Source organism: Sorex araneus, chromosome 2 (assembly GCF_027595985.1).
Source record: "Sorex araneus isolate mSorAra2 chromosome 2, mSorAra2.pri, whole genome shotgun sequence".
NCBI lineage: Eukaryota > Metazoa > Chordata > Mammalia > Eulipotyphla > Soricidae > Sorex > Sorex araneus.
Genome location: NC_073303.1, coordinates 282196627 through 282224484, shown reverse-complemented (window position 1 = coordinate 282224484; position 27858 = coordinate 282196627). Strand labels below are relative to the sequence as shown.

Sequence of the window (27858 nt, the reverse complement as noted above, 5' to 3'; positions counted from 1 at the left end):
ATTGACAGAGAATTCCTGGGAGAAGCACCCCTCTCCCCGACCCCACCCCAAACCCCCCAAATAGAAATGTGGTGACTAGTCAAGCTATGCATGTCCTGTTATAAAACATTTATTTCCAATACCAAAATAGGACCAAAGAGATAGTACAGCAGTTAGGACGCTTGCCTTGCACACAGCCAACCCAGGATCATTCCTCAGCATTTTATAATTCTGGAATCAGGTGAGAGTAATCCAAAATTTCCTCAGAAAACCAATTTTTGCCAAAAATGACAAAAGGAATAACATAGTTATATAATTCTCTAGTCATAAAGGGATAGGTGTCATTTAGGTTTACATAAAGCATTTAACAGCATAAATATTATAGTAATGAAAAATCTCCATATTTGAAAATGGCCACAAGGATCAAAGTGGAACACAGGAAGGTGACGAGCAGAGTGACGGCACACACTAAGGAGGTGTGGACAGTCAGCCCGACCGGAACCTGCAGAGTCACGTTCCCGGACACCTATGGGAGAGAGGAACAGAAAACTTAGAACTGAAAATACAGGATCATGGCGAGAAAGTTACTCCTTCGATTTTTCTTTTTCCATTTTATTTTCTTTTTTCTCTTAAATGTCTGTTAGTCTATCCAGCATCACATGTGGATTGAATTATTGTTTAACTGTTCAAATAATCTTTTGGATTCAACATATCATTTAATGTCCCAGATAAGACTCAACTCCCACAATATTACCTCATGACCCAGAATTAAATTCTCATTAGTTCTGACAGTTTTTTCACAGAGTATTTTTTTATTGTAGCTATATCTTAATGTTACCACTGTAATCAATGTAAAATATTTACTTCCTTGGGGCTGGAGCAATAGCACAGCGGGTAGGGCATTTGCCTTGCACACGGCCGACCCGGGTTCAATTCCCAGCATCCCATATGGTTCCCTAAGCACTGCCATGGGTAATTCCTGAGTGCAGAGCCAGGAATAATCCCTGTGCGTTGCCGGGTGTGACCCAAAAAGAAAAAAAAAATTACTTCCTTTTAGTACCTAATACAGAATTGTAAACTGAGCAGGAAAAAAATGTAAGCAATAAAAAGAATATATCCATTCATTCCTGTTTTGTTGTTTCTCTCCACAAATAGTTTTTAAAATGTTGTCAATCACGGATTGGACTTTGGGGGGACCATAATAGGGTTAAAGTTTGTAGTGACGTGTAATTTCTGGCTGTACTTTCCCTTGACTTTATACAGAAATCCAAAGCCTCGAGGCCGCTGCCATGGCTGCGCAATCTAATGTCATTTAATCATCACCAATATGAAATGGTTCCTTTTTAACAGGTCGGACTTTGGTGGGAAATCCTAACAAGAATAGTAAGTCTTTTGCTGAAATATTGAAGGCAATCAAAGTGGTAGCCATCTCTATAGACTGAACTAAGCCATATCCCCACGCCAGCTGAGAAGAAATATCCTTCTTTCTCGGGAAGAAACGCGGCGTGGCGTTAACCATGGTATGATGTCCATTAAGCTGACACGGACCTGGTGGCGTGGGAATGGGATACAAGGGAATAAATTATTATGAACTTGGAACAGCGGGACGCTGGTGGAATCTCGAGCCGGGGCCGATACCAGCGTATTACTTTTGGTTCCAGAAACTGCTTGCAGACATTCTACCAGACTATCAACTAAGCCAGAGCCCCACGCCGGCTAATGACGGGAAATAACCATCTTTTTCGTTTTTTTTTTTTTTCCCTTTGTCAGGCAGCGTGGTGATTACTAAACAGGCGTGAACTTGGTGGCGCGGGACGAGGGGGGAAAAAAAATAGAAAAGTTATGTAACAAACAGCGGGACTTAATATCTCTACATTCTCAGCAATGGAGAGCTATCCATTACCTAAAAAGGTAGGACTGTCTTTTCTTTTTTGGGGGGAAACCCTAACAACAATAGTGAGTTATGTGTTGAAACATGGACTGTAACCAGGATAAAGCGTAAACGAAGTGAAACTTATCACTTACAAGGGCGGGGACTGGGGGGGCAGGGCTGGAGGTATAATGAGGTGGTTGGTGATGGAATATGGGCACTGGTGAAGGGAAGGGTGTTTGAGTATTGTATAACTGACATAATCCTGAGAACTATGTAACCCTCCACATGGTGATTCAATAAAATTTGAATAAAAAAAAATAAAAAATAAATAAATAAATAAATAAATAAATAAAATAAAATAAAATAAAATGTTGTCAATCAAAGGCTAGAAAAAGAATATAGTGGGTAGGGCACTTGTTTTGCCAAAAGATTGAAGCTGAACCAGTAATGTGTAAGGCGAGTGTGCCATACCTGCTGTATTACAACTCTGGCTCTCAGAAATGTACTTTTTAAAAGAGGGAGGTAGGGGCAATAGCACAGCGGGTAGGGCGTCTGCCTTGCACGCGGCCGACCCGGGTTCGATCCCCGGCATCCCATATGGTCCCCCAAGCACCGCCAGGAGTGGTTCCTGAGTGCAAAGCCAGGAGTAACCCCTGAGCATCACTGGGTGTGACCCAAAAAAAAAAAGAAAAAAAAAACATTCTGAAGAGAAGAAAGTAGATTATGTCAATCAAAAAAGGTAGGGATGGGGGCGGGAGAGTAATAGTACAGTGGGTAGAATGTTTATTTTCCACACAGCCAACCCAGGTTTGATTACCAGCATCCCACAGTAATTCCTGAGTGCAGAGCCAGGAGTAGCCCTGGGCAGTGCCAGGTGTGTCCCCCTTCTCCAAGCTCATATACACATACAAACACACACACACACACACACACACACACACACACACACACACACACACACACACACACACACACACCCCCCACAGAGTAATTCCTGAGTGCAGAGCCAGGAGTAGCCCTGGGCATTGACAGGTGTGTCCCCCTTCTCCGAGCTCATACACAAACAAACACACACACACACACACACACACACGCACACACACACACACATGCACACACAGATGCACGCACACACACACCCAAAGGGTAGGTAAAAAGCTGGTGGGAGGCTGGAGCAATAGCATAGCAGGCAGGGTGTTTGCCTTGTACGTGGCTGACCCGGGTTCAATTCCCCACATCCTATATGGTTCCCTAAGCACCGCCATGGGTAATTCCTGAGTGCAGAGCCAGGAATAACCCCTGAGCATCATCAGATGTGACCCAAAAAGCAAAAAAAAAAAAAGAAAAGAAAAGCTGGGGGGAAGTTCAAAGGGCTAGTCTGAGGCTCAGCCTCAATACCCAGGACACACAACCCACTCCCCACCCCCCTCAACTCCCACCTGAAAGAATAAGAACAGAAAAAGGTAAATAGAAAATTCAGAACACTACAGACTCCTTAAAGTTGATATTAATGAAGTATTGATAGTCTAATTAAGAGGTTCACAAACTTATTTGGCCAATTACCCTTACAAAAAAAATTCAGCTCTCCCCTGGAAATCTTGAAGTGAACAAGCAGAAAGTACCCCCAATTGTATCCAAGGCCACTATTGCCGTCCTGGAGGGATCCCGCCCCCCTTCCCAGAAGAACAAGTGTCACTGCCTCTAGGAATCACAGCATCTAATTTAGAATGCTGTGGGTGTCAAAACCATACACAAATCCAGCCTGACACGGCCTGGGTTCAGAGTCCCCAACAGCAATACAGCTGTTGGAAACTACTGCCGTTGAAGTAATACTTCTTGGAGTTTTGTTTTCATCACTTTGCTCAGTGTAATATAACAGCACGAGCTAATTTTTGTTTTCAAAACTAAAAAGCACTACTTTGGGGAAGAGAAGGTTTGTTCTAAACGAAAATAAAATTTTAGGGGTTGGGGTTGTAGCTTGGTGGTAGAGAACATGCTTCATATGTATGAAAAGCTGCCTTCAACCCCTGTAGTCCCCAAAGAAAAACACAATAAAGTTAACTGATAAAACAAACCAAGTGACACGCCAGTTCCTCTCTGCCATCCCATACCTTTATAAAGCAGATTAGCTATGCTTATACTCTGGAACAATAAGGCATGGGCCTATAGGAATTACCCTAAATCTTCAGCACCCAAATCAATTCTGTGACTATACAAAGGAGGAATAACATATAATAATAATAATAATAATAATAATAATAATAATAATAATAATAATAGCTTCCTACAGTAGAAAACAAAATATTAATTCTTTAAGCACAGAAGCAACAGAACCTATTAACTTACTGATTTATATTTCATATTGTTCCATAGGCAGATATCCTTACTCTTCAGAGTACAAGGAAGTGCCACTTTTGACCGACTCCAGCATTTCAAAATCGGAAATTCTGAGAAAAAAAGGTAGAACATCATATCAGAAAACCTGAATCTGAAGCCAGGTGAGTCTTTATGTTGGGTGATGAGAATTTGAACCTTTTAATATGATTCAGACTCATCTGTCTATTGCTACCTTGCTTTAGTAGTTGACTCTGAGTGCCTAAGAAATCACAAAATGACAGACTGTGTAACTTAAGCATGAATTTTTAACAAATCCCACCATGACTTTAGGACACTTAAATAATCATTTTAAATGTAACAGAGAGACCAGAGTGATAGAAAAGCAGGTAGGCCGTTTGTCTGGCAACACAGCCAATCTGGGTTCAATCCCTGGCACCTCATATGGTTCCCTGAGCTCAGAGACAGGAGCATACCATGAGAGCACTGCTGAGTGTGACCAAAACAAAATGAAAGAGTAACATGAAATCATTTCATAAATGCAAACCGATCCTAAGTATACAACTCAACCCATTCCCATAGGTTACTGAATAGTACCAGAACTCAGATGCTCTTCCCCCAGAATGATGTTTTCCCCAATTTTAAAGTAAAAGGCTGCAGAGAGAGCACAGCAGGTTAAGAGCATGCTTTGCAAGCTAGCGATCTGGGTGCAATCCAGTTCCATGTGGTTCCCTGAACATCTCCAAGGAGTGATCCCTGAGCACTGAGTAGGGAATAGTACCACTGCAATGTGGCCCGAAAGCCAAGAAATAAATAAAGCTAATAAAGATAGAGACAAAATAAAATTATTTATTTATTTATTTATTTATTTATTTAGTTTTTAGTTTTTGGGTCACACCTGGCGATGCACAGGGGTTCCTCCTGGCTCTGCACTCAGGAATTACTCCTGGCGGTGCTCAGGGGACCATATGGGATGCTGGGATTTGAACCCGGGTCGGCCACGTGCAAGGCAAACGCCCTACCCACTGTGTTATCGCTCCAGCCCCGAGACAAAATAAAATTAAACATGAGATATTTGATGACATTAAAGGTCACTGTCACTATCATCCCATTGATCAATGATTTGCTCCTGCAGGCCTAGTAACGTCTCCATTCATCCTACATTAAAGATACGATTAAAAATTTTCTATCTGGGATCAGAGCAATAGTACAGCAGGTAGGGTGCTTGCCTTGAATGCAGATGACCCTGGTTCAATCCCCATAATTCCGTTTGTTCCCCTGAATCCAACCAGGAGTGAGACCTGAGCACTGCTGGATGTAATCCCTCACCACACACACACACACGCAAAATATATATACACATATATACACACATATATATATATACACATATATATGTGTGTGTATATATATATATACATATATATATAGTAAGGACAGTAAATTATTCCTTTTTTTATTTTTTTGGAGAGCAGGGATTGTGTCACACCCAGCAGTGCTCCTGGCTCTGCACTCAAGAGTCACTCATGACAGTAACTCAGGGGACCATGTGGGATACTGAGGATTGAACCCAGATTAGCTGCGGTTAAGATGAGAGACAAGTGCCCTCCCTGCTGTCCTACCATTCCTGCCACCGGGCAGTAACTTATTCTTTTTTTTTTTTTTTTTTTTTTTTGCTTTTTGGGTCACACCTGGCGATGCACAGGGGTTATTCCTGGTTCTGCACTCAGGAATTACTCCTGGTGGTGCTCAGGGGACCATATGGGACGCTGGGAATCGAACCCGGGTCGGCTGCATGCAAGGCAAACGCCCTACCCGCTGTGCTATTGCTCCAGCCCCTTATTCTTAAAGGAAAGAGAAGGCTATGACTGGGACGGGGCACACAGAGTTGTTAAGGTCACTGCCAAAGTTCTATTTGTGGTAGTTACAAGAAGGGTTCTAACAGTTTGCATATTAGTGAAATTTTTCTCTATCTCTGCCTTATTTTGCAAACAGAAAGCTCAAAGGAAAGAAAAGAGAAATGTGCTTTTGACTTGTCAGAGTTTTTATATTTAAGCATCAGATAAGATTTCCAACAACTCTTACCTTGGTCACAATACATCAATAAATCAGGATCATTGATCACAATAAAAGTCTCTCCATCCTTACTGTGAGGCCGATGGTAGCGGTAGTGCACAGGTATAAAAGCCTGGAAACAGTCAATGCACTTTGGATCTTGTGTAGCATACATGAGAACTTCCAATTCTTTGGATAAATAACTGGGTGCCTCTATATTATTATCTTCTGAAGTAATCACTGACTGCCAAAGAAAAAATAAATATTAATCCAGAAAAAATAATTAATAAAGGAGGGGCTGGAGCAATAATACTGCAAGGAGGGCGCTTTACCTTGCATGTGGCGGACACAGATTCGATCCCCGGCACCCCCATATGGTCTCCTGAGCACTGCCAGGAGTGATCCTGAGTGCAGAGCCAGGAGTAAGCCCTGAGCACGATGGGTGTAGCCCAATATCAAAGCCAAAAAATTAATTTAAAGATACTCCCTCCTTCCTTCTCTCCCTCCCTCTCTGTCTGTCTGTCTCTCTGTCACACCCAGTACTGTGGGGGGCTGTTAGAGCTCTAGGCTCAGGGGCTGTTCCCAGCAGTGTGAGGGGACGATGACATGACCTGCCAGAGGTCAACTGGGCTATAGCTCACAGGCTCTCCAGCCTCTCCGTCCTCAATTTAAGTAGAAAGTACAAACTGATAAAAGTACAAATTTTATTAAATTGCCATTCAATAAAAGTAGCTTACTAAAGCAAAATGAAAAGTTATCTTCTGGGGTGCCAAAGTTCCCCGTGTTAATAAAAATTATAACTATGTAATTTCCGTGTCACTTTTAGATCATATGACAAAATAGGTACTCAGAGAAGTTTTGCAAATGTAGCATTACCCAAGAATATGAAAGCAATGGACAAAAATAGTTAACAATGTATTAGATTAAAAAGGCTTAGTATCCAGGCCAGAGCTATAGTATGGTAGGTTGCTTGCCTTGGTTTGATCCCTGGCACCCCATATGGTCCTGGAGCCCTGTCAGGAGTGATCCCTGAATGTAGAGCCAGGAGTAAGTCCTGAGCACCAGTGGGTGTGACCCAAATATGAAAAAAAGGATTGGTAACATTCTAGTAACCCTCCAATTTTTCAGAGTAGCAAGTAAAATGATAGTAAAACCGCAGTGTAGCTAAGAAGTCAAAGCAAAAGCTAGCATTCTCTATAGTAAGTATAAAAAGAGCATGGAAAACTGGTAATTCTTTAAATATATGTGGTAAATAACATTGGGGGGGTCACATCCAGCAGGAGGGGAGGTAGAAGGAAACAGCATTGACTTCATTTCAGCAAATGCCTAATGCTATTTGGTAAGTGAAACTAAGTGTTGTACTTTTTCACATTGTTCCTTCTCTGTTAATCATAAGAATAACAGAATTTCTGTCAAGGGTCAAGGAATTAGATAATCTTATGAGTCAGAAGGAACCTAGGTGATCAAATTAAGTCACTCTCCCACTGCGAGTATTTGTCAAGCACATAGTTAGTGCCTGACTACTTCTAGTGACTGGGAGGGAGCTTATTTCTTTGAGTCATCTCATTTTATCTGCTTGTAAAAGGTTATTTGTTTTCAAGAATTGAAACTTGATGCTGTCAGTAAACAATTACCAACTGTCTTTCCTTCCACTACAATAAATCTATTCCTTATTCCACTAGGATCCCTCAGACGTCAGAAGGCAACCGAGTGAGGTCAGGGCTATGGTTCTAATGGCAGAGCACATACCAAGCATGTGTGAGGGTCTAGGTTTGACTGCTAACACCACACAGAACCCCAAGCAATCCCAGAAGTACCCCCCATCCCAAAATCAATTCATGCTGCCTTCACTAAATTTCTCTCCAGAAAAAATGTCCACAGTTCTCTCACAGCTGTTTTCCAGCATTCATCAGACAGCCTTTGGAAATACACAGAAAGTACAGGAACATATTAACCTTCCTTAGCCAAAATGTGCATGAGCTTCTCAGAAATCTTACTCCAGTGATAGATGTGTACATGTGTATGTGTATATATTTTTAATTTTTTTCAGTTTCTGGACCACACCCGCAGTGCTCATGGCTTGCTTCTGCCTCTGAGCTCAGATATAATTCCTGACAGGAGACCAGATGGGGTGCTGGGAATAGAATGGTCAGCTGTGAGCAAGGCAAGTGCCCTACCCACTAAGCTATCTCTCTGGCCCTGTGTCTCACAGACAACTTGTGTGTGGAGGGGTTTCAGTCACACACAGAAAAGGCTGGGTTTCACTGCCAAAGCCACCAGGTAATCCTAAGTAGCAACACTGAGCACTGCCAGGAGTGGAGAGGAAAAATGCTAGCCAGAGGACCAAGAGCAAAGTCCCCTAGAGACCGCCTGGTAGGAATTGATTGTCCTTTGGGCACAACTATAGCACTAACAAAGATCCTATCCTCCCAACAGGTAGAGGGCCAGAAGCAGAGACGGCACTTTAGGTCTGTGGCAGAGCACTTGCCTTACAAGTGTGTGGCCTTGGTTTCAATCCCAGGTTCTCTGAGAACAAAACCAATCACACCTAGCTTCCACAGGGAAGGGGGAAAGTCGTAGAACACTAGTTCACAGGCCATCTAAGAACTCAAAAAGTTGGAGATGGGTATATCACTTTAGATTTAAAACTATAGGAAACATTTTTGGAGACTAAAACATAACAATCGAAAGTGATTCGAACAAAAGCTGGATGCTGATAAATCTTCAAACATGTGTCAAAACGATTAATGCAGCTTTTAAAAGAAATTGTAACTTGTTATGCCATTTTCATCACAAATAGTATCGGGTTATCAAGAAGTTAAAAATGATGCATCAAAATTAATCCTAAAGCAATCTACATTGGTCAAAAGGCATGGACCCACACTTTTTCATGACAACACTCATTTACATGTTATAAATCACCATATCAAAGTCAAAGAGATTAAGCTATAGATTATTCCATAAATGTTAACATGTATTAGATCTTTCAGGGACTAGAGCCTTTTTTTTTTTCCTGTTTTTTGCCTTTTAGGTCACACCCAGCATTGCACAGGGGTTACTCCTGGCTGATGCATTCAGGAATTACTCCTGGCAGTGCTCAGGGGACCTTACAGGATGCTGGGAATCGAACCCAGGTCAGCCACATACAAGGCAAACGCCCTAACCGCTGTGCTGTAGCTCCAGTCCCTAGAGCCCTTTTTAAGAAAGGAAATTGCAGGGGCTGGAGAGATAGCCCCTGTGGGTAGGATGCTTGCTTGCATTCAATAGACCTGGGTTAGTACTCTGGCATCCCATATGATCCCCTGAGCACTGCCAAGAGTAATTCTTGAGAGCAGAGCCAGGAGTAAACCCCTGAGCATTGCCAGGTATGGGCCCAAAACAAAACAAAAATTCCAAAACTGGACCTGAGAGATAGTACAGGGTTAGGGCACTTGTCTTGTGTGCAAATGGCCCCAGTTTGATCCCTGGCACCATGTGGTCCCTCTAAGTATCACCAAGAGCAAGCCCTGCAACACCACTGAGCTACTGACTAGGGCCCCTCCCACCTCAGAGAAACAGCTCCAATTATACTAAAAGTGCCTTTGAATAACTTAATCAAAAATATACAACCTGGGGCAAGAGAGATAATTTAAAGAAATGGGAAGTATGCCTCCCATTCGGAAGGCCCCAAATTTGATTCCCAGTGCCAGCCTGTGCATCTCTGGTGGTCCCCAGGGTCACAGGGGCAGAGCAGGATGGCAAAGCAAGTTTGTACACAGAACCACTTGGTCTGTGGTCCCTGGGAGAGATCCTATTTAAAAAAAAAAAAAGTAAAGCAATTTTAAAATGAAATTTATAAAACAGTATATTTTTAAACGATAATTCTGGCTAAAGGTTTATCAAACTCAGTCTTCTCAAAGAACTGCATTCCAATGGTTTTCCCCTTCTGCATTTCCATTTTCTATTTCATTTATATTTATTCTCTACAATCTTCATTTCCACTCTTCTATTTACCTTGGTTATATGTAACCTTCTTTTTCTATTTCAAGGTTATTTAGCAGAGATCACAGACTTTAGATCTTTCCTCTTTCTACAGATTCGGTGCTATAAAATGCCCCTGAATGGGGCTTCTGCAGAATCCCACCAATTATGGAGCATTTCAGCAGTACCCTCTGCACAGTATCCCATCTGATTAATGATATTTAATTTTTGTTCAGACAGTCCAAATTTATAGGACATTCTTTTTGATTTTTCCTTGACCTTGAATTACTTAGATGTATGTTAATTAGCTCCCTAATGTTCAAAGCTTTCCCTAAGATATTTTTGTTCTTGATTTCTAATTTAATTCTTCTGTAGTCATACTTTATTACACTTAAGTTTGTTAGGATTTTTTTAAGGGGGAGGCCACACCTGGCAGTGTTCAGGGCTTACTCCGGCTCTGCCTTCTGGGATCCACCCCCGGTAAGACATGTGCACGTGCAAGGCAAGCGCCTACCTGCTCCACTACCTCTCCAGTCCAAGTTTTAAGATTTAAGAACTCAAGTCTTTTTTTTTTTTCTTTTTGGGTCACACCTGGCGATGCACAGGGGTTACTCCTGGCTCTGCACTCAGAAATTACTCCTGGCGGTGCTCAGGGGACCATATGGGATGCTGGGATTTGAACCCGGGTCGGCCGCGTGCAAGGCAAATGCCCTACCCGCTGTGCTATCGCTCCAGCCCCAAGAACTCAAGTCTTAAGGTGTTTAGATATTTAAAATTATTTCTTTCTGCTAAGTCTATCTCATTTTCAAAATAACCTCCATCAGCTCTTATGATAATCTCAACTCTGAAATCCATTTTGCCTAATATTTTTATTTGTTTGTTCTTGGGCCACACCCAGCAGTGCTCAGGGCTTACTCCTAGCTCTGTGCTCAGGCCTTTTTCCTGGCAGTGTTCAGAGGTACCATCTGGGGTGCCAGGGAACAAACCTGGGTCAACCACATGCAAGGCAAGTGCCTTACCCACTGTCCTATCTCTCCAGCCCCTCAAGACATACATAATTTTCTTAGTCACTCTACTATACATCACCCAGCCAAAAAAATAAACCCATTTAAATAGCTCAGTTTAGTTAGCTCATTCCTATACTTATGACAGTCATTGTTCACTTCTTAAAAACTCCCATCCTGGGCCAGAGAGGGAGCTCAATGGGCTGAGCACATGCTCTGCACACCAGAGGCCCAGATTTGGTCACTGGCACCACCTGGTTCTCCAAAGCGCCACCAGGAGTGACCCAAGCACGAAGTCAGAAATAGGAATATCCCTGGAGCGTCACCAGCTATGGCCCCCCCAAACAATAATAAAAAAACCTTCCACCCTAGCCAAAATGCTACTTTATATCCTTTGAAAAATTATGAAAATCACTACAGTGTTGTCTGTTATTTTGCCTCAGATCATGGCATCCCTAAAACAAGTTTTCTCCAAATAAAAATCCTTCCATAGTCGTACCTCTGTTAAGTTTTTTTCTTCTAATGAAGCCAACTCGTATGGATCCACAAGGAGTCCGGCGGGGATGTGCTGTCTGAGTAAGAGTCGGCATGTCTGGAAGTCCTCAATGCTCTCTCCGAATTTCACTTTTACTAAAAGGTCTCTGTAACACAAATATATTTAAAGTAAACCTCTTCATTCAATTGCTAACTCTAAGATAGTATAACATTTATTCACATTAGGAAGAAAACTATATATATGTATATATATATATAGTTTTATATATAGTTATATATATGTGTGTATATGTGTGTGTATATATATATGTGTGTGTGTGTGTGTGTGTGTATATATATATATATATATATATATATATATATATTTGCTTTTGCTTTTGGGGTTATACCTGGCAATGCACAGGGGTTACTCCTGGCTCTGCACTTAGGAATTACTCCAGGTGGTGCTCAGGGGACCATATGGGATGCTGGGAATCGAACCCGGGTCGGCCTCGTGCAAGGCAAACGCCCTAAGCGCTGTACTATTGCTCCAGCCCCGGAAAACTATATTTCAACTTAGTTTTTTAAAAGAAGATTATAAAGTGGTTTACACATCAGAATCGTCTATTAGGCATGATATTTATAAGAGTGAGGTTTTTTTTTTCCTGGCTTTTTGGGTCACACCTGGTGATGCTCAGGGGTTACTCCTGGTTCTGCATTCAGGAATTACTCCTGTTGTTGCTTGGGGACCATATGGGATGCCGTGGATCAAACTCAGGTCAGCTGCATGCAAGGCAAATACCCTCCCTGCTGTACTATCATTCTGGCCCCTAGACATGACATTTATTAGTGTGATAGTAAAGATCTAAGAAACAGGGCCAAAAATGGACACACATATATTTTTAGCAAAGATGTCCATACAATTTAGTGGAAAAAAAATCTTTCCAAGCACAGGGACTAAAACAGCTGGAGATCTAGATAGAAAAAAGTGAACTTTGGGAGCTAGAATAATACTGGGGTTAAGATGCTTGCCCTGCACCCCAACAAACCAGGTTCAAATCCCTGGCCCCACATGTGGTTCACCAATTCATTCCTGAGCATAGTCAGGAGGAGCCTCTGCAGGCCTCTGGGTGTGACCCAAAAGACAAACAAAAAACAGTCTCTGCCTAATAGCTTTGTGCAATAATTACTCTGCAGTAGATTACACACCTAAATGTAGAACTGTCCCAGCTTCCTGTCTGGTATGTTGGGACCAAGTTCAAGTGAAGAAGAGCCAAAGGAGAGCCAAGCATGATGGCTTTGCTACGTGACGAAACAGGGATGGAGGTGAGAGGAGGCTGAATGCACAGAGGCAAAGAACCTCCGAGAAGTGAGAACTATAGGGAGTTCCAGAAAGACTGGGGTCACTTCGAGTTTGTTTGTTTTTAATATCAAGGTAAACCTGAGTAAGGTACAATTTCATGAAGTCTGGCAAAAAAATTATCAAGGAAGTGAAAGGAAAATTCTACAATTTCACAGAGGGTTAGGAACAGCTGCAACTAAAGCACGGAGACCAAAAGCATTCAGTAGAGACACCAAAAGCATAAGGCCATGGTAACTAATTAGCCTCTGTAGGTCTAAAGTTAAAGTAAGAGCAACCTTTATATCAGACCTACACAATTAGAAAGGAAGAGATAGTAAACAATTATCGTAATTGCTAACCAGAAAGCCCAATCACTTAAAAAAAGAACAAAATCCACACACATCAAAAGTTACTAACCATACAAAGAAATAGGAAAATGTGGCCAATAACGAAGAAAAACCCAGTCAACACAAAGTGTACATTATTAGCAGCTTCTAAACTACGGCCAGCACTTTCACATCATTGAGCATGTATTTATTTTTTTTAAAGGAGATGGGGGAGGTGGCAGAGAGATAGTACAGATGTTAAGGTGCTGGCCAAGCATAAGACTGTAGCCACGACCCTCATTTGAATCCAGGCCTGCATACGGTGCACAGACCACCACCAGGCATAAGCCCTAAGCACAGGACCCCCGCCAGGTGTGACCCCTGAGTGTAAGGTATGACCCCAAACAAACAGAGTAATTTCATCTTATCTTAGGCATAAGGAAATTCATAAATCCATCTTAATAAACAGCTTTTCCTTCAAACATGAGTTCTTCATCAAAAATAAAACAAGTCAGGTATCTGTGACTTATTTAGTCACGCTGGTCATTTTAATTTTGATCCTCGCTGTACAATCAGGTACCACTTTGTAGTCTGTGTTTGTTTCTGTGTGTTCATATATACATATATATTTTTTGTCTATAATATTTAAGATTTGCTGAAAAGTACATAGTAAGTTCTTAGCAAAAGTACATAGAGTGAATCCTTTTCTTTTTTTTCCTCCTTTGAAAGAAATGGGCTTTAGTCATTCCTACCAGACTTGAACCATCATGAACAACATACCTGTCATCTGTAACACAAGTACCTGTAACACAAGTATCGAGTGTGTTGGAATCTCGTAGTGCATTTATCCCAAGTTCACTTCATTTTGATTGCTTGAATACATTATGTTGTTTTAGACTTGTTATTACATTATTGGGGAGAGCTCCGCACTGTTGAGGCCAAATGCTGAGGCCAAATGCTCAGGTTCAGTGGTGACAGAGGCCTCCAAGGCCACACCCAACTATACTCCATACCGTGCCAGGGATCAAACTCAGGGCCTTCGAGTTTTCCCCCTGGCCCCTATTCCTTTTCATCATATGAAATCTACCATGTGTCAGAGATATTTACTTATATATGGAATGCTAGGAAAATATGCACCTTCATAGTAATTAAGAATTAGTATGGGAAAAGCTCATCAGTGTTTACTTTGTATTTATTTTGTAGCTTTTTGGGTTACACTTGGAGATGCTCAGGGGTCATCTGGCTCTGCACTCAGGAATTACTCCTGGAGGTGGTTCGGGGACCATATGGGATGCTGGGGATTGAACCCAGGTCGGTCACATGCAAGGCAAACACCATACCTGCTGTACTCTCACTCTGGTTCCAATCAGTGTTTATTTTACTATGGAGCAAGGGGGTGTTGGGATACACCTCACAGTGACTGGGGCTTACTCCTGGCTCTGTTCTCAGGGGCACCATATACCGTGCCTGGGATCAAACCTGAGTCTGAAACATGCAAGGACAACACCCTAAATCTTGTACTGTCTCTCTGCCCCCAGGGTTTATTTTTTTATTTTATTTTGTTTTTTTGCACAGATTTTTAAAATTTATTTATTTATTTATTTGCTTTTTGGGTCACACCTGGCAATGCACAGGGGCCACTCCTGGCTCTGCCCTCAGGAATTAGCCCTGGCGGTGCTCAGGGGACTATATGGGATGCTGGGACTCGAACCTGGGTCGGCCGCATGCAAGCACACTCTATCTGCTGCGCTATTGCTCCAGCCCCAAGTGTATTTATTTTTTTAAAGAAGAATTTATCTACTTTATTTTCTTAAATTAATTTATTTATTTTTTGTAATGGATCCCCGTGAGGCGCAGTTACAGACAAACTTTTGTGGTTACGTTTCAGTCATACAATGCTCGACTACCCCAGGGTTTGTTTTTATTTTGTTTTTTTTTTTTTGTTTTTTTGCTTTTTGGGTCACACTCAGCGATGCACAGGGGTTCCTCCTGGCTCTGCACTCAGGAATTACTCCTGGCGGTGCTCAGGGGACCATATGGGATGCTGGGAATCGAACCCGGGTCGGCCACGTGCAAGGCAAACGCCCTACCCGCTGTGCTATTGCTCCAGCCCCAGGGTTTGTTTTTAATAACGAAGTACTCATTATTAAATGAGGGAAAAAGTAATTTTTAAAAAGTGGGAGAGAGGGGCTAGAGCAATAGCACAGCGGGTAGGGTGTTTGCCTTGCATGCGGCCGACCCGAGTTCGATTCCCAGCATCCTATATGGTTCCCTGAGCACCGCCAGGGTAATTCCTGAGTGCAGAGCCAGGAGTAAACCCTGTGCATCTCCGGGTGTGACCCAAAAAGAAAAAAAAAAAGTGGGAGAGACATATCTGGAAGATGGATTTCTGTAAAGCCCCCTAAAGTCTAAAAATCAAACAAAATCTGTCTAACTAACTGATGGGGAGGCGGTGCCCAAAAAAAGAAAAAAAACTCATAAAGGAAATTAGAAGGTATATTGAGCTACTTGAAAATAAAAATAAGTTTATCAAAATGTACAAGCTGCGTCTAAAGCCTACTTCAAAAAAAAACAGGATTAAGTACAAAGGTACTTGGTACCCAGATATTCCCAATCCTTAGCAGGAGAGAGGAAACTTGATGACCCAATCTCTGTAGCATTCCCATCAACCAGCAATTAATTTTAGTTCAATGCCTCAAACATTCCTCAAGTCCAGACTACTTTCAACTGTGCACCTTACTAGTAAGAATCCATGTTTTTAACAGGACATGTGCAAGAAATATTAAGACAACCTACAAAGCCTAAATAAATGGAATTGGCATACTTATGCAGTGGGACATTCCTAAATGTTCACATACTAGTTCATTACAAATTAACCTAGATTTTCAACAAAATCTGATATGAAGCGTATCAGATTGTTATGTTAAGATTAAAATGTTAAGATTGTTAAGATTAAAATGACCAGTGTATGTATATATTCTAGCAATATATATACATATTATATACACACACGTATGTATATATGCAGGTAATAAGCAGTTGTTTTTTCTCGCCTCTACAGTTATTACCATTCTTTCTTTTTTTTGTTTGTTTCTTTTTTTTGGGGTCACACCCGGTAATACACAGGGGTTACTCCTGGCTCTGCACTCAGGAATTATTCCTGGCAGTGCTCAGGGAACCATATGGGATGCTGGGAATCAAACCCGGGTCAGTCGCATGCAAGGCAAATGCCCTACCTGCTCTGCTATCGCTCCAGCCCCTCATTCTTTTTTAAAAATTTTATTTTCACCTCACACTTTATATAAATACTTTGGCTTACAAAGTTATTCAAGATGATTTGTATAACCATTATTTCAAACTGTGAACAACATGTGAGAAATCTGTCATTGATAAGCTTTAAGAAAACAAGTGATATTCAATTTATCCACTTTTCAAATACTGGTTTTTATACTCTAAATTATATAAAACAGCATTTTGAGGTAAAGATATATCAAGTAGTCAACTTACCTGTGAAAACCATCTTTCAAAACTTCTTGTCTCAAAATGATTTCAGAACAAGTGGCATTTGTGCCTATAAGAACCAAAAGATTTATTCCCTTTTATAAAATGAACACTCAAGAACCAAAAGATTTATTCCTTTTTTTAAATAAAATAAACATTCAATGAAAGATCAAGGAAATAACTAAGAGAGAGAGAGAAAGAGAGGAGTGAAAGAGGGTACGGGGTAGAGAGGGAGAGAGAAGAGAGAGAGGGAAGAGAGAGAGAGAGAGAGAGAGAGAGAGAGAGAGAGAGAGAGAGAGAGAGAGAGAGAGAGAGAGAGAGAGAGAGAGAGAGAGAGAGAGAGGAGAAAGTGAGCTAGACAGAGCTGCTGGCAGTGCTCAGGGGACCATACAGAATGCCAAGTATCAAACCCAGGATGGCAGTGTGCAAGGCAAACGCCCTCCCCCTGTGCTATTGCTCTGGCCTCTTTTTCCTCTTTAAAGATAGTGTATTTACTTTAAAGAAGCACATCTTTTCCCAGACAACTATCTTAGGGAACTCTTGTACAAATCCAAATGCTTCATCATATAATGGAGTGCAGGGAGGGTGGGGGAGAAGAAGGGCTTATAACTACCTATAAGCCAGCAAAACAGGTTAAAATAGGCTCAATTCTACAGGATATCACCAGATAATATAAAGCAAATTTTCAAAATTGGTTGCAACTGATTCCATTTTCGAGATTTACTACTTCAAAGGCTGCTAAGCCAGTTCACAGAGCCCGAGAGCAAGCAATGCACGCAGGAGGCAGAGTTTGATCGGGCACCTCCAGGAAGCCCCAAATATGCCTCATTGTGGCCTAAACTGGCTCTGGACACTCTAATCTTTTAATTACAAAATGTCTGAGCTAGAAAACTTTTTTGTTTTGTTTTGTTTTGGTGATGCTTACGAGTTATTCCTGACTCTGCACTCAGAAATCTGCACTCTGCCAGTGCTCAAGGGACCATAGAAGATGCCAGAAATCTACCAGGGGTTGCTCATGTGCAAGGCAAGCGCCTTAGCCACTGTACTATTTCTCTGGTCCCCTGGAAGTCCTTAAAGAGATCACCAAACCCAGCCGTCAAAAGCAATCAACTTCAATGCATAGGGGGCTTTATACTCCTTTCTTACAATACATTTGGAAATTTTATATGCAAAAGAGCTGCAATGATTTGACAAAATACTACTCTAAAACCCTCCTTTTCCAAATAGGCTCACTTGTTTGCACCGACTTCCCTTCCCCTATCAAATAGTTGGATTCATAGAACGTAATACACCACGATAGTCCAAAGAGATGAATCAACTCGCTTGCCCAGAACCAAAAAGGAATCCTTGCTCAATCCGCAAAGACGTTCGTAAATCAAAAGCAATCTTCCTTCCCTGCCCACTCGCTCTGTTCCGAACTAGGACGCTGTGGGTGCTGGGGTCCCGCTGGCCCCGACGTGGTCAGAGTTAGAGAACTTCAACACCCTGAGAGCGTTCCAGATCGCTTTCGGTCTGGTTTTCTCTTGCAACTCTAGTAAAAATTCGACCTCAAAAAGTACTCCCTCGAATGCTGAAGCTCCGTCTCTGCAAAGCCCTGGTGCTACGGTCACTGAGCAATGGGCAAAGGGGAGTGGGGGGATGAAGGAGAGGGGGGCTGGCAGTGCGCCTTAGTTTGCAACCCTCTGCACTTCCCCTACAGTTCTAATCAGCTCCAGCGAGCAGGTGCAGCGAAATACCTTTGCCAAGTTCGGGGCAGGCCGGGATCCTGCTACCTACCCTCTGGGACTTCGGGTCCCGCCGGCACCCCGCAGCCCAGTCTCCCATACCCGGCGGTGCTCAGGCGTTACTCCTGGTGCTGTGCTCAGGAATCATTCTTAAGAAACGGGACTCCGGGGGGAAACAACATAGGGTGCGGGGGATTGAACCCAGGTAGCTAGCACGCGTGCAAGGCCAGCGCCCTTCCCGCTCTGCTGTGGCTCCTGCCCCGCCAGGCCCTGCTTTACCTGTGTCGGTCCGGGTCTGGGTCTGAGTCGGGGTCGTGGCAGGTGTGCTGGGGAGCCCAGCCGCCACCCACAGGAGCAGCCAGGCCGCCGCCCGGAAAGTCACGTCCCAGGCAGCCAGGACGCCGAAGGGCCGTCGCCCAGGAGGAACGCGCGGGGACAAAATGGGGACGGAGAAGCCGGCACCCGCCGCTCCGGGAGTAGGCGAGCTGAGTAGCGCACTCACCGCGCTCACGCCATCAGTTCCGTGGGTCCCCACCTCCCCGCAGCCCCCACGCTCCAAAGTTCCGGAGTCCCGGGAGGCGGCCGAGACCGGCTCCTGATTGGCTCTTGTCGATGCCCCGCCCCTACCGGCCCGTCAGGGGGCGGGGCAAAGGGTGGCGCATGCGTCCTGACAGGCGACCGGGCTGTTGCTGGGGCAACGGCTAAGTGCCCGCCCTCTACTGCGGAAGCCAAGACCCGCTGGAGCGGTCGCGGGAGCCGGCTCTCGGCGTTGGGAAGTACCTCCGCTTGCAGGTGTTTGCAGATTTGCACTTCCTGCCCGGGCATTGGCTGTCCACGTCTTCCTGCAGCACCTCGCTCCTCCCGGCGAGCTCTGTGTGTGTGCGTGCGTGTGCGTGTGCGTGTGCGTGTGCGTGTGTGTGTGTTGCAGTTAGGTGGGAAGAAGGTCTCTCACGGCCGTTTTAGACGTTGGCCTGCAAACAATGATGTTTCTACTGTGCTTCTCTAAGGGTAAGAAAGTCAGCCTTACTTTAGTGGGGTCGTGAGAACACTGAGGGCTGTCCATTATATCGTCCAGATGCGTCACCGTTTCGGTGCCGTGGGGGTTGTTTGGTAGCACTGGGACTGTGGCTTATCCCTGGGGTGAGAAAGGTGTGAATGTCTCAAACGTGCCATCTCCCTGCATGCATTTGATCTGTAAGGAGGCCTAGAGAGCCTCAGGGATGATGAAATGAGCAGAACCGAGGGCTCTAGGATGCACATCTCAAAGAAGAAAGCCAGAGGCTAACACAGAAAATAGCGACCCGAGCCTTGTAGCGAAGAAATACGGAGAGATGTCGTTGTTTGGAAGGAAAGGATCTAAACCGCTTGCCTGTCTAGCCAAAGGGGCAGAGAGACCGCAGGTTTACTTAGCACTTTAGTTTTGGTTTTAGGGGGAGTCACACCCGGCCATGCTCAGAGATGCCTCCTAGCTCTGCACTCAGGGATCACTCCTGGTGGTGTTTGGAGGTGGGGGCGGGGGACCATATGGGATGCGGAGATTGAACCCCGGTTGGTCCAGTGCAGAGCAAGCGCCTTACCTGCTGTTCTATCGCTCTGGTCCCTTAATTTAATGCTTTAAAGAGAATAAAACATTAGTTAAAGTTTAAATCCCCCCCCCCCAATCACTGTTGTTGCTGACGGTACGATACTGTAAGGACTGGGGGGTGGGGGTGAGAGTGGGGAGAGGGTCACATACACGCGGGGGTGCTTGCTGGATGGAGTTCGTGCTACTTTGATCACTGGGCTCGTGCACGCCCTTCCTGAGGCGCGGCTTGGGTTGTGCTACTTTCCCCACTCTCCGGTGACCGTTTTCTTGGAGAGTGCTCCCTGGAGAGTGCTCGCACATCTTTTTAGTTGCACTTTGGGGAGAGGGTGTCATCCTTTTATGTGGTGCTTTACACACACCTGGCCACCGTGTGGCCAGAAATTGCCTGCAGTGCTGGGGGTGGCAGAGGCAGAGCTTGCCAGGAGAGTGCGCTGCACAGGTGGGCACTGGAGATTCGAACACATCACCATGCGCTTGCAAGGCAGGAGCCCTGAGTCCGAGGTTCTGGAACCCGGATCCTGGGAATCCATCCATACGGAGTCGTGCAATGTGGAAGAGGGTCCCACAAAATTTTGTTTTATTTTATTTCAAAATAAACTTTGGGGGAGCCTGGAAAGATAGTACAGCAGATAGAGAGAGAGCTTGCCATGAATGTGCCGTACGCGGGTTCAGCCAATGTCCCCCGAGCACCGCCAGGAGTCATTTCTGAGTGCAGAGCCAAGAGTTATCCCCTGAGCATTGCTGGGTGTGTCCCCCAAACAAAGCAAATAAATGAAATAAACTTTTGGTGTATTATGCCTGGGAAAATCATGTACAGATTTTCTCAGGCAGAAGGGTGTCACAGATTAAGAAAGTTTAAGAAACTCAGCTTTTAAGTCACTGCACTCTTCCTTCAGGCCTAAAGGTACATTTTTATTTATTTATTTTTGAAACCTTTGTACAGTTTTAAATTTATTTTATTTTTTGTTCTATAACAGATTCTTAGTTATCTCAGCATTTTATTTAATTTTTTAATTTTTTTAATTGAATCACTGAGATACAGTTATGGAGTTTTTCATGGTTGGGTTTCAGTCATACAGTGTTCCAATACCTATCCCTTCACCAGTGTATATGTCCCACCCTAGAAGTACATTTTTAAAAGAAAAATAAAAGTCTCGTTAAAAGAAATTTTAAAAAGAAAGAAATAAGCAACTAAGTATATTAGTCATCATTCATTTGCTTGAGGGTGAGGTATATAGCACTGCTATTTTGCCTCAGTACTGTCATCTAGGAAGCTTCTCAACAGATCGAACTTTAATAAGCTGGACTGGGATGATACTTGTTACAGGAGGAGGAGTTGGGGATGGAGTGGATAATTGCATCATATCAGAGATAGCACAGGAATTTTTGGCTTTGTTTTGGGCCCCATCTAGTGATGCTCAGGGGTTATTCCTGGTTGTATACTCAGGGATCACTCTTGGCATTGCTTGCGGGACCATATGAGATGCCAGGGATTGAACCTGGGTTGGCAGTGTGCAAGGCAAGTGCCTTACCCCCTATACTATCTCTCTGGCCCTGAGCACAGGGATTTTTTTTTTCGATTTACATTAAACCTTTAGTTTTTTTTAATTTATTTATTTTTAATTAGTGAATTACCATGAGGTGTGTACAGTTACAGATTTATACATTTTTGTGCTCATGTTTCCCCCATACAAAGATTGAGGACCCACCCCTTCACCAGTGCTCATTCTCCACCACCGGTAAACCCAGCGTCCCTCCCACCCTCCCCAATCCCATCTCCCCCCACCCGAGCACAGGGATTTTTAAAAAAGCAGAAATTCTGGGCTGGAGAGTCAGCTCAGTGGGCTGAGCATTTGCTTTACATACAGGAGGCCCAGCTTCCATCCCTGGCACTGCAAGACACCCCCCGCCCCCAGCATCCCTCAGATCAGTCCCAAGAACAGAGCTGGAAGTAGCTCCCAAGAACTTCTGACTGTGACTTCAAAGCAAATCAGCCAAAAGCAGAGTCACAATAATAAGAAGTCAATAATCTTGATTGTTCCTAAGATAAAACACTTGGAATCATGAAAATTTGCATTTTAATCATCATTCATTTGCTTGACTGTGAAGAACTGATATTGTGCTGCTGTTAAAGGCAAAACATTAAATGACATTCACACTGGTTGTTCAGTTTGAAAGTCAGAAAATAGTATAATATTAAAAATACTGAAAAATCAAACTGAGTGCCTAGAATAGACACGGAAAGAAATCAAGGATAACTTAATTTATTTGTCTTCCTGCTTCCAGATTTCTACAAAGAACATGTACTAAATAATAATCTTCCCATAGAGATTTTCTAACAGAACTGAGCTAATGAAGTTATCATCCCCCCCTGCTATTTTCCCTCTAAGTTACTGGCCATTTGCAAATACTCCTGAGACTCTCTAAGTGGCCTATTCTTAAGTGCATTTTGGCATTGGGGTCAGGAAAGGGAAGAGGGCATAGAAAGTATTAAACTGGAAAAATGGTTGGTTGTTTTTTTTTTTTCAAAGGGTGGTTTGGGTTTGGGCCACATCCTGTGGTGCTCAGGGGCTAGTCCTGGCTCTGTGCTCAGGAGTGACCCCTGGTGCTGCTTGAAGAACTAGATGTCCTGTCAGGGTTGAACCAGCATTGGCTGCATGCAAGGCAAATGCCTTTACCTCCTGTACTCTCTCTCCAGCTCAAAAATGTGTTATTAACTGGGGCTGGAGCAATAGCACAGCGGGTAGGGTGTTTGCCTTGCACGTGGCTGACCCGGGTTCGATTCCCAGCATCCCATATGGTCCCCTGAGCACCGCCAGGGGTGATTCCTGAGTGCAAAGCCAGGAGTAACCCCTGTGCATTGCTGCTTGTGAACCAAAAAGCAAAAAAAAAAAAACTATTAAACTGAATGTATGTATGTGTACATACACATATACATATATATATATACATATATCTCATGTAAAGACAAATAAGTTGAAATTATGCAGACATCATCACCTTGAACAAGTAGAAGCTGAATCTGTATCAGGTATGCTTTTGGTATTTGGAGGAGGTGGACCACATGCAACAGTGCTCAGGGGCTACTCCTGGCTCTGTGGTTAGTGGTCACTGTTAATACTTGGGGGACTATATGTGGTGCCAGTGTTCGAACCAGAGTCTATCACCTGTGCAATCTCTCTTGCCCCAAGTTCAGCCTTTTTAAAACTCAGAATTTCAGACTGTAAGATCTCAAAGGATGTAAAGGGGTTATATATTGTATCAATACATTGAACTGAACTAGTATGTATACAATACCTGTTATGTTCTAAGTGTTGTGGTGGAATATTGTAGATGATGAATTCTCTGCCCGCATAAGCAGGGCATAGTAGGAAGGATAAAGGATTAAATGATTACAAAACATGTTATGATTGGGAAAATACAAAGGAGATAGATCTGGTCTGGTGAACTCAGGATATGTTGTTTAAGGTTCAAGGACTCTTGGTACTTGGCACAGAGAGTGCTTGTACATACTTGTATAATTGGCAAATTCAAAAGATCCTGTAAGTAAATTTGAAAGATCCTGTAAGTTCTTGGGTGTACTCCAAGGTACATATTTAATCTTTGGATAAGAATACAACACAGGGACCAGAGAGAGAGAGAGAGAGAGAGAAAGAGAGAGAGAAGAGAGAGGGGGAGAGAAAGAGAGGGAGAAAGAGGGAGGGAGAGAGAGGGAGAGGGAGGGAGGAAGAGAACCATTTGCAGCATCACTTCCAGTTCCTAAGCACTGCTGGAAACAACCCTGAATCACAAAGCAGGGAGTAGCCCCTGAGCATGCTGGGTGTGGTCCCAAATATCAAAATATTTAATTAATTTTAGAAAGAATGCAGCACCCAATGGGATCTAAACTGAATTGCATTTTCTGGCTGCTGCATTTGATAGGCTGAGCGTGTACCCCTAGAGCTGGATGAAAGCCAAGTGTGCAGTGAGCAGGGCTAAGATTGTTGTCATCTAACTCTTGGTTTTCCTCCCTTTAAGCAGGAAGTCATTATGTGACTAACACATTTTCATCAGATTTCCTTTGATTTACCCTGAAGTGTATGAGGATGATGTGCACTGCCAAAAAATGTGGAATTCGATTCCAACCTCCAGCTATTATCTTAATCTATGAGAATGAAATCAAGGGGAAAAGTCGCCAGCGGATCATGCCAGTTCGCAACTTTTCAAAGTTTTCAGGTACCTCATGTTTTCTCTGAGTATTCTGTGTGAAGCTTTGTCTAAATCACAATTTTAAGTGTCCTCTAAATCAATCAGGAAGAACAGTTTGAGAGGGCCAGAGTGACAGAACAGTGGATAGGGCGCTTGCCTCGCATGCAGCTAACCAAGATTCAATCCCCGGCACCCCATATGGTCCCCCAAGCCTGCCAGGAGTAATCCCCAAGTGCAGAGCCCTAAGCACTGCCAGGTGTGTCCCCAAAACAAAACAAGCAACCAAAATGAATAACTAGAGGGCTTGCATCTTGTGTCGGTGCCATGACTCTCTGAGTTAGACCTAGGTCCAAATCACATTTCTTTCCGGTTGATGTGTGATCCTAGCTAAATTACTTCTATGCCAATGGCTTCAGTTTCCTCCTCTTTTGAAGGAAATTAATGGTCTCATTCTTTAGAATGACAGGATGGGTTAAATGAGAGAGCTCTAGCCAACAGTATTAACTGCTTCCCTTACCCTGCAAGTGTGTTTTTATGGTTCTTATATTTTCTTGTTTGTTTTGCCTTTTGTTCTGTTTTTGTTTTGTTTGGGGGCCACACTCAGCAGTTCCTAGGGCTTACTCCTGGCTCTGCATTCAGGGATCACTCCTGGCCATGCTCAGAGGACCATATGGGGTGCTGGGGATTGAACTTGGGGTGGCCACACACAAGGTGGCTTTGCCCACTGTACTATCACTTTGACTTGTAGTATTGGTGTTTTCTTAGAAACAATATTAATATCTCAAGCTATTTTTTTTTGTTTTGTTTTTGGGTCACACCCGGCGATGCACAGGGGTTACTCCTGGCTCATGCACTCAGGAATCACTCCTGACAGTGCTCAGGGGACCATATGGGATGCTGGGAATCGAACCCGGGTCAGCTGTTTGCAAGGCAAACGCCCTACCCGCTGTACTATTGATTGCTCCAGCCCCAATATCTCAAGCTATTATGCCACTTTTTCCCTCAGGTAATTCCTCTAGGTCCCAGTGTTCAGCATCTCCGCTACAGGGAGATAGGCACAGGGCTCTGGCTCCACGCCCGTCCCCGGGCACCACCAGACATGGCCTCTCCCTCTGCTGGCAGTGAGCCTGGGGCTGGCTGGCAGTGCTGGGCCTGAGTGGCGCCACATCCTTGGGTCCTAACACTGAACTGCCCTTCCTGACTGGTCCAGTGTCCCTCTGCATGTCCCCTCAGTCCCCAAGCGCTGTTGGGGAGGTGTTGCCCCTTCCCCTGCCAAAAGAAAAAGTCTCATATTTTAAAGCGATTTTAAGCTAAGGAAATCCAGAACCCATCCCGCCTTGTCCCACCACACTGAAAGCTCCATGGAGAGCAGCACTTCTGTAAGAGAATCCCAACAGCCAGTTAGCTGCTGGCCTGTACCGGCATCTCATGCTGTGTGTAGTTTATGGTCCGCCAGTAGTTTGTTATGTGTGATATGATAGTTTTGTTTTCCTCCTAGATTGCAGCAGAGCTGCTGAACAATTAAAGAATAATCCCCGACACAAGAGTTACCTGGAACAAGTATCCCTAAAGCAACTAGGGAAATTATTTAGAGTTTTACGAGGTTACTTATGGGGCCAGAGTTTGGCAGAAACAATGCAACAGATTCAACAGGAAACAACCATCGACCCTGAGGAAGACATGAACAAACTTGATGATAAGGAACTTGCCAAAAGGAAGAGCATCATGGATGAACTTTTTGAGAAAAATCAAAAGAAGAAAGATGATCCAAATTTTGTTTATGACATTGAAGTTGAGTTCCCACAAGATGAACAGCTACAGTCCTGTGGTTGGGACACTGAGTCAACTGATGAGTCCTGATAGCACACGCGCAAAGAGTTGATTCTAGAAAATCCATGTTTATCCAAAGCATGCTTCTAGAAAAATCTCTGAAGAACCCTAATACATCTGTGTTGGGCCATAATTGGATTGATCTTATTACTTTTGTTCTAATTTGTTCTAGGGTCACATTTGCTAGTGTTCAAGGCCTGTTCCTGGCTCAGTGCTCAGAGGTTACTTCTGGCATTGTTAGAGGGACCATATGTGGTGCTAAGGATGAAACTTTGCAGGCCATTTGTATGCAAGCATGTGCTCCAGCCTGTTGAACTCTCTCTCCAGTCCTGACAGTGTTACTTTTCAGAACCAGGATACTTAGAGCAATTACCGATAAATGCATGAGTATGAGTACTATAGGAAAATGACAATATACGGTCTGCCTTTAAGAAGTTTACAGGGGCTGGATTGATAGCACAGTGGGTAGGGCATTTGCCTTGCATATGGCTGATCTCGTTTCAATTCCCAGCATCCCATATGGTCCCCTGAGCACCACCAGAAGTAATTCCTGAGTGCATGAGCCAGGAGTAACCCCTGTGCATCGCTGGGTGTGACCCAAAATGAAAAAAAAAAAAAAGTTCACAATCTAATTAGAAGATAAGCTAAATACTTGTAAAAAGCTAATCAACGGGGCTGGAGCGATAGCACAGCAGGTAGGGCGTTTGCCTTGCACGCGGCCAACCCGGGTTTGAATCCCAGCATCCTATATGGTCCCCTGAGCACTGCCAGGAGTAATTCCTTAGTGCACAGCCAGGAGTAACCCCTGTGACACACACACACACAAAAAGCTAATCAACAATAGTAGTTTTAGGCAGCAAAAACATTAGAACCAAGGGTTTGGTGAAGATTAAGGAGGGTCAGAATCTAGATGGCTACCGGGTAGAATATTCAGGAAAGGCTTTATCCTTTAATAGAGAGAGGGGACTCTGTCTGACCCTTGAAGTAACAGTACTTGTAGAGAAGCTGGTGTTGGATTCCAAATATAGAAACTCGGAGGGAGAAAACTGCTAAAGAGATAGGAGTTAGAATTTTATTTTGGGGGTTACACCCGGCAGTGCTCAGGGATCACTCCTGGCAGGGTTCAAGGGACCCATGTGGTGCCTGGGATCAAACCCAGGTTGCTCGTAACAGATCCACTGTATTATCTCTTGGTCAGGGGAGTTCAATTTTTTATTTGAGAAACAGCAAGCAAAGTTTCACTACATGGCTTCCAGGGAATTATTCTGTATGCAGTAGGACTTTGTGTGTGCGTAGCTCCATTTCATATGGACTGATTCTGCAGTAGTAGCTTACCCTGGCAAGAGGCCCTGCAGCTGCAAATGGATGGCATTTGATGGGCAGCTGGGGAATTCTGCTTCTCAGCAATCAGGAAGTGTATGCTAAAGACACTTGGAAACCCTGAACCTCTTCCGTAGGTATGAGGTTTATGTGTAAAATGGGAACTCCATTCATAAGAAATGAACAACAGCTACTGCCAGTTTAGGCCTATTCACGAACCCGGATCTATGAAGAGAAGGTTGTTTGCTGAACAAGGTTATATGTGTACAGATGCATCTTGCTTCCTACTGGACTGTTTACTTGGTAGAAAGACAATGTTCTCTGCAAGGAGATGAATTCTGATTAAAAAAACTGTGAACTGCA

At 43.6% G+C, this 27858-nt stretch overlaps 2 protein-coding genes across 7 annotated transcripts; one reads left to right on the top strand and one right to left on the bottom strand.

The window, feature by feature from the left end:
* Window positions 1-93: 93 nt before the first annotated feature.
* Window positions 94-19397, bottom strand: PIGX (phosphatidylinositol glycan anchor biosynthesis class X). The gene is made up of 7 exons (XM_055124790.1): window positions 19312-19397; window positions 18852-19195; window positions 16855-16918; window positions 11705-11846; window positions 6272-6485; window positions 4199-4299; window positions 94-505 (listed from the first exon to the last, which is right to left on the bottom strand). The coding sequence occupies exons 1-7, from the start codon at window positions 19395-19397 to the stop codon at window positions 359-361; spliced, it is 1098 nt and encodes a 365-aa protein (XP_054980765.1). The 3' UTR covers window positions 94-358.
* On the top strand, window positions 19237-27858 carry CEP19 (centrosomal protein 19). 6 transcript variants are annotated; one of them, XM_055126426.1, is made up of 3 exons: window positions 19237-19364; window positions 24175-24372; window positions 25844-27858. In XM_055126426.1, the coding sequence occupies exons 2-3, from the start codon at window positions 24237-24239 to the stop codon at window positions 26203-26205; spliced, it is 498 nt and encodes a 165-aa protein (XP_054982401.1). In that variant the 5' UTR covers window positions 19237-19364; window positions 24175-24236; the 3' UTR covers window positions 26206-27858. The 6 variants fall into 6 exon arrangements, with proteins under 6 accessions (XP_054982401.1, XP_054982400.1, XP_054982399.1 ...); XM_055126425.1 differs by having other exon boundaries at window positions 19251-19364; window positions 24178-24372; XM_055126424.1 differs by having other exon boundaries at window positions 19267-19580; window positions 24234-24372.

Bases quoted from the DNA above. Each gene is read 5' to 3' on its own strand.
- PIGX (XM_055124790.1), bottom strand. From the start codon at position 19,397: ATGCCCGGGCAGGAAGTGCAAATCTGCAAACACCTGCAAGCGGAGGTA. The intron at 4,300-6,271 runs GTAAGAGTTGTT...TTTTTTTCTCAG, and splicing joins ATTGATGTATTGTGACCAAG to AATTTCCGATTTTGAAATGC. The intron at 506-4,198 runs GTAAGTTAATAG...TCTCTCCCATAG, and splicing joins ACAATATGAAATATAAATCA to GTGTCCGGGAACGTGACTCT.
- CEP19 (XM_055126426.1), top strand. From the start codon at position 24,237: ATGAGGATGATGTGCACTGCCAAAAAATGTGGAATTCGATTCCAACCT. The intron at 24,373-25,843 runs GTACCTCATGTT...TTTTCCTCCTAG, and splicing joins CAACTTTTCAAAGTTTTCAG to ATTGCAGCAGAGCTGCTGAA.